The sequence below is a fragment of the Rhizopus delemar genome, genomic scaffold (assembly GCF_000149305.1).
Source record: "Rhizopus delemar RA 99-880 supercont3.5 genomic scaffold, whole genome shotgun sequence".
Lineage (NCBI taxonomy): Eukaryota > Fungi > Mucoromycota > Mucoromycetes > Mucorales > Rhizopodaceae > Rhizopus > Rhizopus delemar.
This window is the reverse complement of record NW_027137831.1, coordinates 2,164,527-2,177,440: the sequence shown is the minus strand read 5'-3', so window position 1 is coordinate 2,177,440 and position 12,914 is coordinate 2,164,527. Positions and strand designations below refer to the sequence as shown.

Genomic DNA, 12,914 nt, shown 5'->3' with positions numbered 1-12,914 from the left:
ACCAAACGGCAAAGTTGATGATGAAGCGACGCTTGTAGATGAATTTGACGCCCCATTATTTAAACGACCATTGTATTGGTTAATAATGGTTCCTCATAGAGCATATGTTCAAATTTACTACTACTCTAAGATGCCAACATTATCCACCAATTCTGAAGTATTGGAAGCTGTGAAAGAGAAGATAAGACAGATAGAAGAGAAGACAAATCAAATATCATTACTAAATTACTTGCAAAAAACCCGTATTTGCAGGTATAAGTCACAGTTTTTGATCATATTATGAAGAATGATTAATCATCTTATAGTGCATACCTTGAAGCACCGGGAACGACAGAAGAAGCCACCTCATACTCAGAAGATGAATCGGATGAGAATCATAGTGGCATTGAATCTCCTGATACGCTTGCGAATAATGTAAAAACTAATCAAGAGTACAGATCGAATTTTTCGCCCGGTCAGTTTTCTTGTCCAATTGTTTTTATCAAGCGATTCCCTCTTCATTGGCGCCTTCAACCCAATATCTCCCTAAAGTTTTTGGCGTCTGATGTTTTACGACTTTTTAAAGTCATCAACCGACCCAATATGTTTGTAATAGAGAGAGATGGATTAATTGTTTACTGCAAAATATCAGAAGAAATCGCTGGAGACAACTCGAATACTTCCCCTAATACTGTATGTAGTTCACCTGGACAATCAGAGCGATTAAAACCTATAGAAGATGACTCTAAAACAGTTGCCAGCTTTAACTTTGAAAGCAGTGCCAAGCGAGACCATGCAGTAACCAATCCAGCATCACCTGCTAGAGCAAGAACTACAAGTAGTTCAAGGAATATTGGCAATGAATCTAGAGAACTTGTTATCCAAGTCTTTGGCATCAATCTTCCTGCTTGGGTTGAATCAGAATTCATTGACATGATAGAGAACAGGCTAATAACTCAACTCACTCTTACGGAGGTGCAGCAGTTTTTTGCAAGAAACTCAACGTCAAAGCCCACCTTAGCTGTAAGCTTTCTCCTACAATTTTTTTTTTTATTTTTAACTAAATATTTTAATGTAGGATGTTGAATTTATATTACCTATATGGAAACCACCAACACGCAGAGAGATTATGAGAATCCCGAGAGCCGTCGACAACCCTTGCCTACTCCTTCACTATCTTAGCCAAATTATTGTAGCAGATAGCATAAAGCCTTTGAACGGCCCCCATGTTGGATCTGTTGTAAAAAATTACTATAGTGACCTATTTTACAATGAAAATAATGAAACCACAAATATTGTGCCCAGAATTCTAAATGATAGGTATTTACTAAAAGAATATATTAGTATATATTGTTTATAGTAATCAAAATTTATGTAGTCATCGTGAATCAGCAAAAGACTCGCTCTCTAATACTCTTTGCTTTTATTATAATTGTACCAAGCGTGTACCGGGATCATCCACATCACTTGAATTACTTGTGGGACAAGGTATGGCAGGTATATGTATAACGCTTCTAGATGAAGCAGGTGCACCGATGCCAAAATCCAAAAGAGAAGGGTCTCGAAACTTTGAATTTGATCCTGAAACTGCTCGCCAATGTCTTGAACAAGATTTTCGCGAAGTAGCCGCTGAAGAGGCACACTACTATGTTTGGATTGATTTCTGGACTATTGGTACTGCAGATAGTGATGCTTTAACGCAGCATTTATACGAATGTTATCGGCAAAGTTTGTGTGATTACTTTATTGAGAAAACTGTATCTATGGACTTTAGCTCAGTTCTTTCGGATAGAAAAGCTTTACAGAAAGCAATTACTGCTAAATCAAAAGGAGGCCTGGGGAGCATTTTGAGAAACAAATTTGTTGACTCTATATTATACACCCTACAAAAGGCATGGCAGTTAAACAGCCCTACCGTTTATTGTATGAGCAAATCAGTCAGAACGACACCATGGTGTATGGACGACCTTTTACGATATATTGACATGACATTACGCAAAATAGATAGTAATCTTAAGCCTGTTGTTGCTTCCAAAGTATGTAAAAAGGAGCCATGGGATGACAACGATGATTTTTCTACACCAAGTAGTGACTGGATATTATATAAAGACTATGAATATCTTCATCAACAAAAAATTCAAGAGAACATTCGATTAGTTGCTGTCAGCGGACTGCAAGAATTTGTAGAGAAATTTGGAAACATATCTCATACATCTATACAAAATAGACGTTTAAGTGCTGCAAGCATTATAGATAGTCAAAAATCGATATCAAGAAGAAATTCTGGAGATTCGACAGTTACAGAAAACAGTGGACAACAAAGAAACACAAAAAGCGTCCGACAAGATCGTTCTAGGGCTTCTAGTACCATTTCGAATCCAGGAAGCACACAAAGAAATGGTCCACAGTTAGACGCAAAAAAACACTGCTTTTTAATTATGACTTTAAGCGAAGACAGCCTTTCAATATATACATACAACTGGTCTGAGTCAATATCCCTTGATTTATTCAAAAACATTGCATCTATCGCTAGTAGACAGGAAGCACGTATTGGAATCCTCACAAATGTGCTACATCAAAAAATGGGTTTATTTCATCATGCAGAATCTATTAAGGACTCTGTGGAAAGGTCTGTTTTTTCTCTCGAACAAAGTGCAAAGCTATTATCAGCAAATGCAATGTCTAATTCAGTTTTCTCATCTTCTATATCACAAAACCATATTGGCTCTCCGATACCTAAAAAGTCATCACAAACAGAACATTCGGGGGCCCTCAATTTCTCTGCTTCTAGGGGATCTACAAGGCGTAGCACGGAAAGCAGTATATTGCCGTTCGCAAACATGCTTGATTTTAAGGACATGATATCTTATGCTACAACCATCCCTCCCAGAAATCAATTAGACGGCCACAAACCCAGCGAAACATCGTTGACGATAAAGTCGAAAGAGCAAGACGCTTACCTAGATAAAGTTCTTCAAAAATCACTAATTAGAAGTACTGAACTGGATCAAGCACTTATGGATTCAATTACAAACTCCGTGGCTGAAACTCCTTTTGGAAAAGATTATGATGCTTTGAGACGCCATGGTCAGACATTTTTGGAAGCATTTCTGAGGCGATCTAAAGTTCAATCAGCACACCGTAAAGCATTAAAGATTTATATTAAATGGAGGAAGCGTTATGGTGACCCCCAAACAGAACTAGATACAACTGAAAAGCTATCAAGACGAGATGTTTCAACTATCATGAGATCTTCTAGAGTTCTTCATTTTTGTCGAACATCACTAACATTCTGTGATCCTGAAAAAGATTGGACAGGACAAGCACAAGGCCAAACAACCGAACCTGTTATTAACTGGTACAAAGATATGGCTGAAACTCTAATATCTGAATATACCGCTTACCTTGAAAGGGCTGATATGCAACCTATTGACTTTGCTAAATCTGAAGATGATGAGACTCAGCATGTAATGATCACATCAGAATTTGATTTAGGAAAAAACTTGAAAGCCGACTGTTCTCCTGCATATTTGCTCAGCGTATTTGAAGGGGGTTCAATTATTTGTGAAATTAGATTGACAGGTATCTTCTTATCTGTCACATTATACACCTTACATCGACAATATGGCCGTCTAGACTACAAAAGATTCCGACCAGAAACGCGAGGCAAAAAGAGAGAAAATTTCAGAAAGTTTGAAAAAAATTGCGGTCGTTTCAAGCAACTTATACATATTAATTCCTTTGTGTACGATTTTCATGTACGATATATGCAAAAAGCATTGGAAAGCCCAGAAAACCTTCCCGCCAATTTTGATATCATGTTTTTTGTTCGACGATTTGCTCTATTAAACCAATACTCATCGCCTTTTTCTAAAGCTCGTATGATACGTGGATTATATAACATTAATATCGCTAATATCAACCAAGCAACGTTTTTTGAAAATTTGTTCAAAATATCTACACGATGTGGCTTCCGCAACATATTATCAAAGGATCGCTTCTTGGCCACAAGTACTTCAAGTTCAGATCCGTTTTTCAAGACCAAACAGAGAGAGGAGAGCCTATTGAGCTCCAAATGGAAGTACACGCTGGTCATGAGTCCTGCAGATGAAAATTTTTTTAAAAATGATTCCGAAATTGCTGATAGGAGAAATACAAAAAATCCTCCTATGTATAGTATTACAATTGAATATTTTGTCCTTGTTTCAAACCAAGAGAATATGATGCCTCAAGATATGACTAGAAAGAGTTGGGGCACTAATCAACGATCGTTAAATGACACAACAGATTTATCTTCGATTAAACTTATTGATGAAGGTTACAGTATAGCGGATATTATACAAGGAGCAAAAGCTAGGATAGACAATATAGTTTCTGAGGTACTGTAAAGAGAGAGGGAGAGAGATGGTTATTAGCTGCTAAAATGAATTTTCATAGGTTACAACAACAAGTAAGCAGATACACAATTGGAACAAGCTTTACTGTGCAGAAATAAGCTCTCCTAAAACAGAGCGCCCTGACTTTATTGACTTATTAAGCAAGTTCGAGCATACGGATATCGCGGAATTGGACGATGATGTTGCATCCATTTTCAAAATGGATTTAGATTGGGATGCAGTATTAAATACAGTTAATACATTGATGCGAAATAATGTAAAGCATTTTTATGCAAATAGCAATAGGCATACATTAGTATACAATGCGAGATATATGGACTTCATGATTCATTTAAGGGTGAGCCAAGACAATGCTATACAAGGGTGGCTGGTTACTCGAGAAAAACGAACAGAGGAAGCCAATGTTGAAGGTGCTGAAAAAGAACAAGTTATTAATTTAGCAAAACTTCTTTATTATTACTTGTGGAGAGTGATTTCAGATAAAAATAACATTTGAATGAATGAATCCAGACACATATAAAAATAGCAATCATTAAATAAAGTTTAATGTAATACTCATCCTATTTTCAAATACTGTCTACTAAAGATAATAGGGGTAGCAGGAGTTAGTCAAAAGGGGATAAGGGATGGAATGTTCCAACAAAAGTGAAGAAGTCAATGCGCTTCTTATTAATTGTTGTTGTAAAGGGTATATATTAAAAACGTGAATAATCAAAGGTTTTTGAAGGGGATTGAAGCAATAACACCATTCTAATTTAATTCAAAAGCGGTGATAGATATACTCAATTTAAATAAGTATAATCCCAAATAATCACTTTTTCTTCTTTGCACCTTATTAAACTTGTCTAATTTATTGTATAAAAAAAATACTATGAAAAACACTTTCAATGAGAATTTAGCAAAACCAACCAATAGCTTACAAAACTCTCCTCTCCTAGAAGATAGTGAAAAGTTACTTGTCAGCAAAACCGAAATAAACGACTTGGATATTACAGACAGAATGGAAATACACTCGGTTGATCCAAGGATTTTATATAAAAAAAATCAGTAAGCGAAGCTCCTTTATTTTATGCATTACTCTCACACTTTGCTTCAAATAGACTTCTAGATATAAACTCTCAAGAGCTAGACAGTAATAAATGTAAGCTTTTAAATATCCTCAGCATTTAGTGATACTCACTCTTTACTTTTTTATATAAAAAGTAGGCATTACTAATAAAGAGCAGAACATAATTGAAAACAACAAAAATTTATTAAATCATGGGAACAGTTTTGCTGATTGTGAATTTGACGGCTCAGAATGCATCAAAGCTTCATCCTCAACCTATTCTACTACATTCAATACACATTTTGCAGACCAATCTCAATCAATAGTAACTACATCGTCTATACCAGAAAGTATCGATTTAATGCAAACCCTACGCAATGATATTCACAACTTTGATCGTTATTTCAACTATGCTCCTTCAAGTGAATCACTTTCAGCATTATTAGAGTCCAAAAGTTATCAGATGCATAAGTTAACGGGAACCGCGTTTTCCACTGCAACTGAAATGCCTCATTGTATATCCTCAGCTACCTTAGTTGACGGGAATTATGATGCATATTCATCTTGGACATTAGCGGCTAACAACGAAAACTTACCATCTTTGCAAACCATACAAGAAATATTTATCCGTTTAAAAAATACTTTTGGATTTCAATATGATAGCATGCTCAATATGTTAGATCATCTTCTAGTAATGTTAGATTCACGCTCTTCTCGGATGTCAGCCAAAATGGCTTTGCTAACGCTACACGCTGACTATATTGGTGGCCCTAACGCTAACTATCGAAAATGGTATTTTGTAACGCAACTAGAGCCAAAAAATATAGCAAAAACCCAGAAAAAAGATAATGAAACAATGGATGATGATGCATATTCCTTTTTTGATCCTGACAATTCTAAATCAAAGATGCTTCAGCTTAAAGATTTGGAGCACAAATGGAGAGTACGCATGGAGCAAATGCCAGATACAGAGAAACTTCAACAACTCGCACTATGGTTGATGCTCTGGGGAGAGGCTTCCGTCATTCGATTTTGTCCTGAACTGTTATGTTTCATCTTTAAGCTTGCTGACGATATGCTTCGAGAAAATCCATCAATTGACTCTGTACAGGAAGGGGATTACCTAGATAATGTTATTACACCCTTATATATCTTTATCAGAAACCAAGTTTATAAAAATAACAAGAATGGTGAATTTGTAAGACGTGACAAAGACCATGCAGACATTGTTGGATATGATGATATAAATCAACTATTTTGGGATCATGAAAAAATGAATGCGTTGGTTTTGGATGACAAGACAGCTTTTAATACGATAGAGGTTCATTTAAGATACAAAGCGTTACGACTTGTCAATTGGAAGAAGGCATTTCGCAAGACATTTAAAGAAAAACGATCCTGGATGCATCTAGCCGTAAACTTTTCGAGGATATGGATTCTTCATATCGTGTCCTTTTGGTATTATATTGCTGCAAATTCGGAAATTCTATATCTTGATAGTGACAAACGCATTGCTAAACAAGAAATTGCAGTCCAAATGTCAGTGGCCGCTTTAGGAGGAGCAGTAGCTGTACTACTGGTAATGACCTCTACAATAGCTGAATTTATTTATATCCCTACAACTTTTAAAAACATTCATATTCTTTTGCACCGCATGGCTATTTTGTTTCTCATTTTTATCATCAATTTTGGGCCTTCAGTTTATTGTGTCAAAATTCAACGCATTGGTGGGTCTTCCGTAGCTGTTGCTAGTGCTCAGATTATAGTCAGCTTGATCACAAGTGTCTATTTTGCTATAACACCGCAGTCTTTACTCTTTACCCACATTGGTCCTACAAATAAGAAAGAAACACGGGCGGACCAAGCTTTTACCGCTAATTTCCCCATCCTAAAGAAAGAGGATCGTATTATTTCTATTGGTCTTTGGTTCTGCGTCTTTGGCTGCAAATTTCTTGAATCATACTTTTTCATGGCACTTTCATTCAAGGATCCGCTTAAAGCAATCGCCAAAATCAAAATTGAAAACTGCAAGGAATCAATGTTGGGTTCGCTCCTTTGTTCACATATGCCACATTTTTTATTGCTTCTTATGATTTTAGTAGAGTTGTTTCTCTTCTTTTTGGATACATATCTTTGGTATGTCATTTGGAACACGGTTTTCTCCGTTGCTCGTTCTTTTTATCTCGGTATATCTGTTTGGAGCCCGTGGAGAAATGTGTTTTCAAGGCTTCCAAAACGAATCTATACAAAGATCTTAGCTGCTTCTGAGATGGATATACAGTTACAGTCTAAAACCCTCTGCTCTCAAATATGGAATGCTTTGATAGTATCTATGTTTCGTGAACATATTCTTTCTGCAGAGCATGCTTCAAAGCTTATATATAGACAGGTACCTCTATAATCATCAATTCATTGCTTTTATTGATTTTCTAACTTAATTTTATAAAAAAGATTCCAGATATAAATAACTCAAAGCCTGTATTGAAATCCCCAAATTTCTTTGTTTTTCAAGAAGATGCAGCTTTTAAAACCGAGTATTATACCCAAAAGGGTGAAGCTGAACGTCGAATACAATTCTTTGCTCAAAGCTTAACGACCCCTATGCCTGAAGCTGTACCCGTTCCAAATATGCCAACCTTTACAGTATTGATTCCACACTACAGCGAGAAAATCATTCTTTCTCTTCGTGAGATTATCCGAGAAGAAGGCAGAAATACGAAAATCACACTGCTTGAATACTTGAAACATCTACATGCTTTTGAATGGGAAAATTTTGTTAAAGATACAAAAGTATTAGCAGATGAAGCTTTATATTTACCGGGTGAAGAAAAAAGTGATGCCAAAGTCGTAAATGTACGAAATTCACCTTCAATAACCCAGCTACATTCACAATCAATTTCGAGTGCTATTGCAGACGAAAAAACAGAAACAAAACACAAAATTGACGATCTACCATTTTATTGCGTTGGTTTTAAATCAGCAGCACCAGAGTATACCATTAGAACTCGTATATGGGCTTCTCTTCGATCACAAACCCTTTATCGAACCATCAGTGGATTTATGAACTATCAAAAGGCAATTAAACTTCTATATCGCGTTGAAACCCCTGACCTCTCAAATATTCAGTCATCTCCATCTACAAATCATAGCCTTATAGACTTAGAACTTGACCAGATGGCTAAGCGAAAATTCAAATTTGTAATTGCGATGCAGAGATACAGCTCGTTCAACAAAGAAGAAAAAGAAAATGTGGAATATATAATGAAAGCCTATCCTGACTTGCAGATTGCATATTTGGAGCAAGAATCCCTTACAATCGAAGATACCGACGATAATGACATAAAAAAGGAGAATGCTTTTTATTCTGTTCTTATTGATGGTAACTGCCCTATATCCCATGATGGTAGACGTTCCCCAAAGTATCGAATCCGACTTCCAGGTAATCCTATCCTAGGTGACGGAAAATCAGACAACCAAAACACAGCTTTGATATACTATAGAGGTGAATACCTTCAGTTGATTGATGCTAATCAAGACAACTATTTAGAAGAGTGCATAAAGATTCGTAGTGTACTTGGAGAGTTTGAAGAGACAACCCCTCCTGATAGATCACCGTATGCACAAACAGAATCCAATAAAAGCCCTGTGGCAATTGTAGGAGCTCGTGAATACATCTTTTCAGAAAATGTTGGTATTCTTGGTGATGTTGCTGCTGGTAAAGAGCAAACTTTTGGCACCCTAACACAACGGATTATGGCAACCATTGGAGGAAGGGTAATACTATGAATAAATTTGTGGCTTTTGTATGTATCTAATTTCACTGTTGTTGATATGTAGCTGCATTACGGTCACCCAGATATTTTAAATGCTACTTTTATGACGACTCGTGGTGGTGTCAGCAAAGCTCAAAAGGGTTTACATTTGAACGAAGACATTTATGCCGGTATGAACGCTTTTCAAAGAGGAGGAAGAATTAAGCATGTAGAATATTTTCAATGTGGAAAAGGACGTGATTTAGGCTTTGGATCCGTACTTAATTTTGTCACAAAAATTGGAAGTGGTATGGGTGAGCAGATGCTTTCCCGTGAATACTATTATCTCGGTACTCAACTTCCACTGGACAGGTTTTTGACATTCTATTATGCTCATCCTGGGTTTCATATAAACAACATATTCATTATGTTCTCAATCCACACATTCATTCTCATGTTATTTTTTGTTGGTGCGACGAGCTTGCCCTTGACACTTTGCGAAACTGATAACTCTGCATCTGAAACAATACTTACGTCCGGAGAATGCTACAATTTCACTCCTATTTACGAATGGCTGAAACGTGTCATGATCTCTATCTTTTCGGTTATATCAATTTCCTTTTTGCCTTTGTTTTTGCAAGAAACAACCGAAAAAGGTCTATTCCGAGCTTTCAGTCGATTATGCAAACACATGCTGTCTCTTTCACCGTTTTTTGAAATTTTTGTCACACAAACGTATACAAACGCAATTTTAAACAACTTAACATTTGGTGGCGCGAAATATATTGGAACAGGTCGTGGTATTGCAGCCACTCGACTTTCATTTCCACTGCTGTACTCAAGATTTGCAGATGTCAGTATGTATGCTGGTGCCAGGTTGGCTTTAATTTTGTTGTTTGGCTCTACTGTTCTATGGATACCTCATTTATTGTACTTTTGGATGACAGTTTTAGCTCTTATTATATCTCCATTCGTCTTCAATCCTCACCAGTTTGCCCTAACTGATTTTCTCTATGATTACCGAGAATATATTCGATGGCTTTGCCGTGGCAATGGGAAAAATCATAACAACTCTTGGATTGGGCATTGTAGATCAATACGATTACGAACCACTGGTGTAAAAAAGAAGCAACTCGAGGACTCTGGCAAAAGTAGCCAAGTATTTCACTCAAAATCCCGATTTATAGCTGTTTTTTTCTCTGAATTACTGGTTCCTTTTATTTTAGCGACACTGTGTGTATTTGCATACATATATTTTCATAGTTTTGAATCTGCAAACTCTACTTTCTTTTCACACCAATCATATATTCTTATCAGGATACTTGCTATATCTTTTGGTCCTATCTTACTTAACGCCGGCATCCTGATGATTTTGTTTTTTGTATCTCTCTTTGGAGGATGTATTATTTCATGTTGCTGTGGTGTGAAATTTGGCTCTACAATAGCTGCTGTTGCTCATGGATGGGCTGTTTTGAACCTGATTGCGTTTTTTGAATTATTATATTTTCTGGAAAATTGGCAATTCTCATCGCTTTTGTTGGGCATCATTGCTGCTGGGTTTGTCCAACGTTTTATTCTAAAGCTCATGACGGTAGCTTTACTAACGAGAGAGCTTGGTGAAGGTCAGACCAATCAAGCATGGTGGACAGGACGATGGTATGGTCGAAATGTAAGTACCAGATAAATTATTAAAACAGTTCTATCACTAATATTTATTAATAGCTTGGATGGTATGCGTTGTCACAGCCCTATCGCGAGTATGTTTGTAAGATTACAGAGATGACTTTGTTTGCCACGGATTTTGTAATGGGGCATTTTATTATATTTTTCCTGTTTATTATTTGTCTAATTCCAGGAATAGACAAATGGCACTCTTTGATGCTTTTCTGGCTTAGACCAAAGGATCAAATACAGGAACCTGTTTATTCTTCCATTGAACGCTCCAAAAGAAGAAAGGTGGTAGCTATGTATGGTTTTCTTCTTATATCTTTATTTACTGTCTTTCTTGGCTTGATTGTTGCGCCTGCTATTATCAAACCACAGCTGAAGTTTAAAATTCCTCTGTTAATGTAGCAAAAATAGTCTTACGATTAAAGAATAATTTTTTATTTGTAAAAATTTTAAAACCCAAAATGAGCACATAATATTTGACATATTGTATTGCCCGGGCCAGTTCAAAGAAGCGTTAGAGAGCTAAAAAAACCTTTTGATAGTCAAAAAGGGAAAAAGGATAAAGATGGGAAGATGAAGAAGATACAGTAACAAACGATACGAGATTAATTAGAGCTGAACCAGTGCAATAGCTTATTACCCAGAGGTGGAATTTCAGGAGCAATTTTGTCATGGTGGAGGTAGTCAAGTTCATGTAGAATTTGGCAAATGATCGGCCATCGAATAAACCATGCTGAATATTTTGATCGACGTTGTGTAGTAGGTTTCTTCCTTGAAGTAGGCAGGAGATTGAGGAGATAAGATAAAGGGTCAGAGACAGTGCTTGGCATAAGAAGGCGGTGATGCATGTGTAGACAGGTAATAGCATGCGATCGAGTAAGTAGGTCATGAGGTAAAAATAGTCTTACAGTGAATTGCGTTTGAAAATAGAATTTTTGGGAAATAAAAATAGAGAAATTTTTCTTAACCAATAGAAATTTTTATTTGAGCAATAGAAATTTTTATTGAGCAATAGATATTTTTTTTTAACAATAGAGTTTCTTGAGATCAATAGAAAAAAATTATTAGCAGTAGAAAAAAAAACCAACAGTAGAATTACTGTAAACCAGTGGGTTAATACAGAAATAAATATCTCAAGAGTTAGAATCGCATACATTTCCTGAGAGCTTTTCCAAATCTGGTGTAACGAGTCTTGGCATTTTGGCTGTGGTGTTTTCTTAATGATATAAATACTCTGCACATTCTTATACTTTTTATAAAATTAACCTATTTATTATTACTTGCAATGTACACCACAACCAGATTCTACCATTATCTACCCTCTGGCGAATTCGCTTGTGATGAAGAACCTGAATACCAGCCAAAACAAGATGGAGCGGCTATTAAGTCGTTGTACCAGATGGAAGGTATTCCAGAGGATGAGTCTTCGTCCGAGGATGAAGATGATAGTCATTTTAATACAGCAGTGGCTATGGAAGAAATTGATTTAGAGGCAACGCCTCTACCTAATATGATTTGGACACCAACTAAGTATAAACCAAAAGATATTGCTCAATTTATTTCTCTGTTGCAAAACAAAAATTTAAAGGTTTCTAAAGCTGCAAAGGAAGCTGGCATTGGATTAAAAGCTGCTTATAAGTTCAAAGATCAATGGAAAAAAAATGGTGGAACAATCTTACCTGGTTACAAACCAGCCTCTGAAGTTAAACGTAAAGGAAATAACGTGAAATTGACAGAGGAACATTCACAATATTTACATGCATTTATTGAAAAGCATCCAACTTGTATTGTGAAAGATGCTACAGAATCCCTTTGTGAGACTTTTCAAGGCTTAACAATTAACGAGTCCACTGTATATCGTCACATTACTGAAAAGCTTGAGTTTACTTTGACTCGTACACAAGCAAGGTTTGTAAACAGAAATTCTGATGATACGCTTGAACAACGTAGACAAATTTATTGAAGATATCGATGCAATGAATGAAGAAAACTTTTACAAAAAAAGATGCATTTTCGTGGATGAAAGTGGGTTCAAGAAAAACATGGTACGTCCTGTGGCGTGTCTAA

At 36.2% G+C, this 12,914-nt stretch overlaps 5 protein-coding genes across 5 annotated transcripts; all 5 read left to right on the top strand.

Moving 5' to 3' along the window:
* Positions 1-85: 85 nt before the first annotated feature.
* Positions 86-2,236, top strand: RO3G_07600 (uncharacterized protein; the record flags this gene model as incomplete). The annotated part of the gene is made up of 5 exons (XM_067662190.1): positions 86-252; positions 306-1,002; positions 1,058-1,299; positions 1,340-2,015; positions 2,207-2,236. The coding sequence occupies 5 exons, from the start codon at positions 86-88 to the stop codon at positions 2,234-2,236; spliced, it is 1,812 nt and encodes a 603-aa protein (XP_067518291.1).
* Positions 2,237-2,819: 583 nt separating this feature from the next.
* On the top strand, positions 2,820-4,474 carry RO3G_07599 (uncharacterized protein; the record flags this gene model as incomplete). The annotated part of the gene is made up of 2 exons (XM_067662189.1): positions 2,820-4,363; positions 4,417-4,474. 2 exons carry the CDS (start codon positions 2,820-2,822, stop codon positions 4,472-4,474), a joined length of 1,602 nt encoding a protein of 533 aa, XP_067518290.1.
* Positions 4,475-6,331: 1,857 nt separating this feature from the next.
* Positions 6,332-7,825, top strand: RO3G_07598 (uncharacterized protein; the record flags this gene model as incomplete). Its single annotated transcript, XM_067662188.1, has 1 exon — positions 6,332-7,825. One exon carries the CDS (start codon positions 6,332-6,334, stop codon positions 7,823-7,825), a length of 1,494 nt encoding a protein of 497 aa, XP_067518289.1.
* Positions 7,826-8,685: 860 nt separating this feature from the next.
* RO3G_07597 (uncharacterized protein) lies at positions 8,686-9,556 on the top strand (the record flags this gene model as incomplete). The annotated part of the gene is made up of 3 exons (XM_067662187.1): positions 8,686-9,198; positions 9,262-9,490; positions 9,549-9,556. 3 exons carry the CDS (start codon positions 8,686-8,688, stop codon positions 9,554-9,556), a joined length of 750 nt encoding a protein of 249 aa, XP_067518288.1.
* A 2,576-nt stretch (positions 9,557-12,132) lies between these two features.
* RO3G_07596 (uncharacterized protein) lies at positions 12,133-12,810 on the top strand (the record flags this gene model as incomplete). Its single annotated transcript, XM_067662186.1, has 1 exon — positions 12,133-12,810. The coding sequence occupies one exon, from the start codon at positions 12,133-12,135 to the stop codon at positions 12,808-12,810; it is 678 nt and encodes a 225-aa protein (XP_067518287.1).
* Between the last annotated feature and the right edge of the window lie 104 nt (positions 12,811-12,914).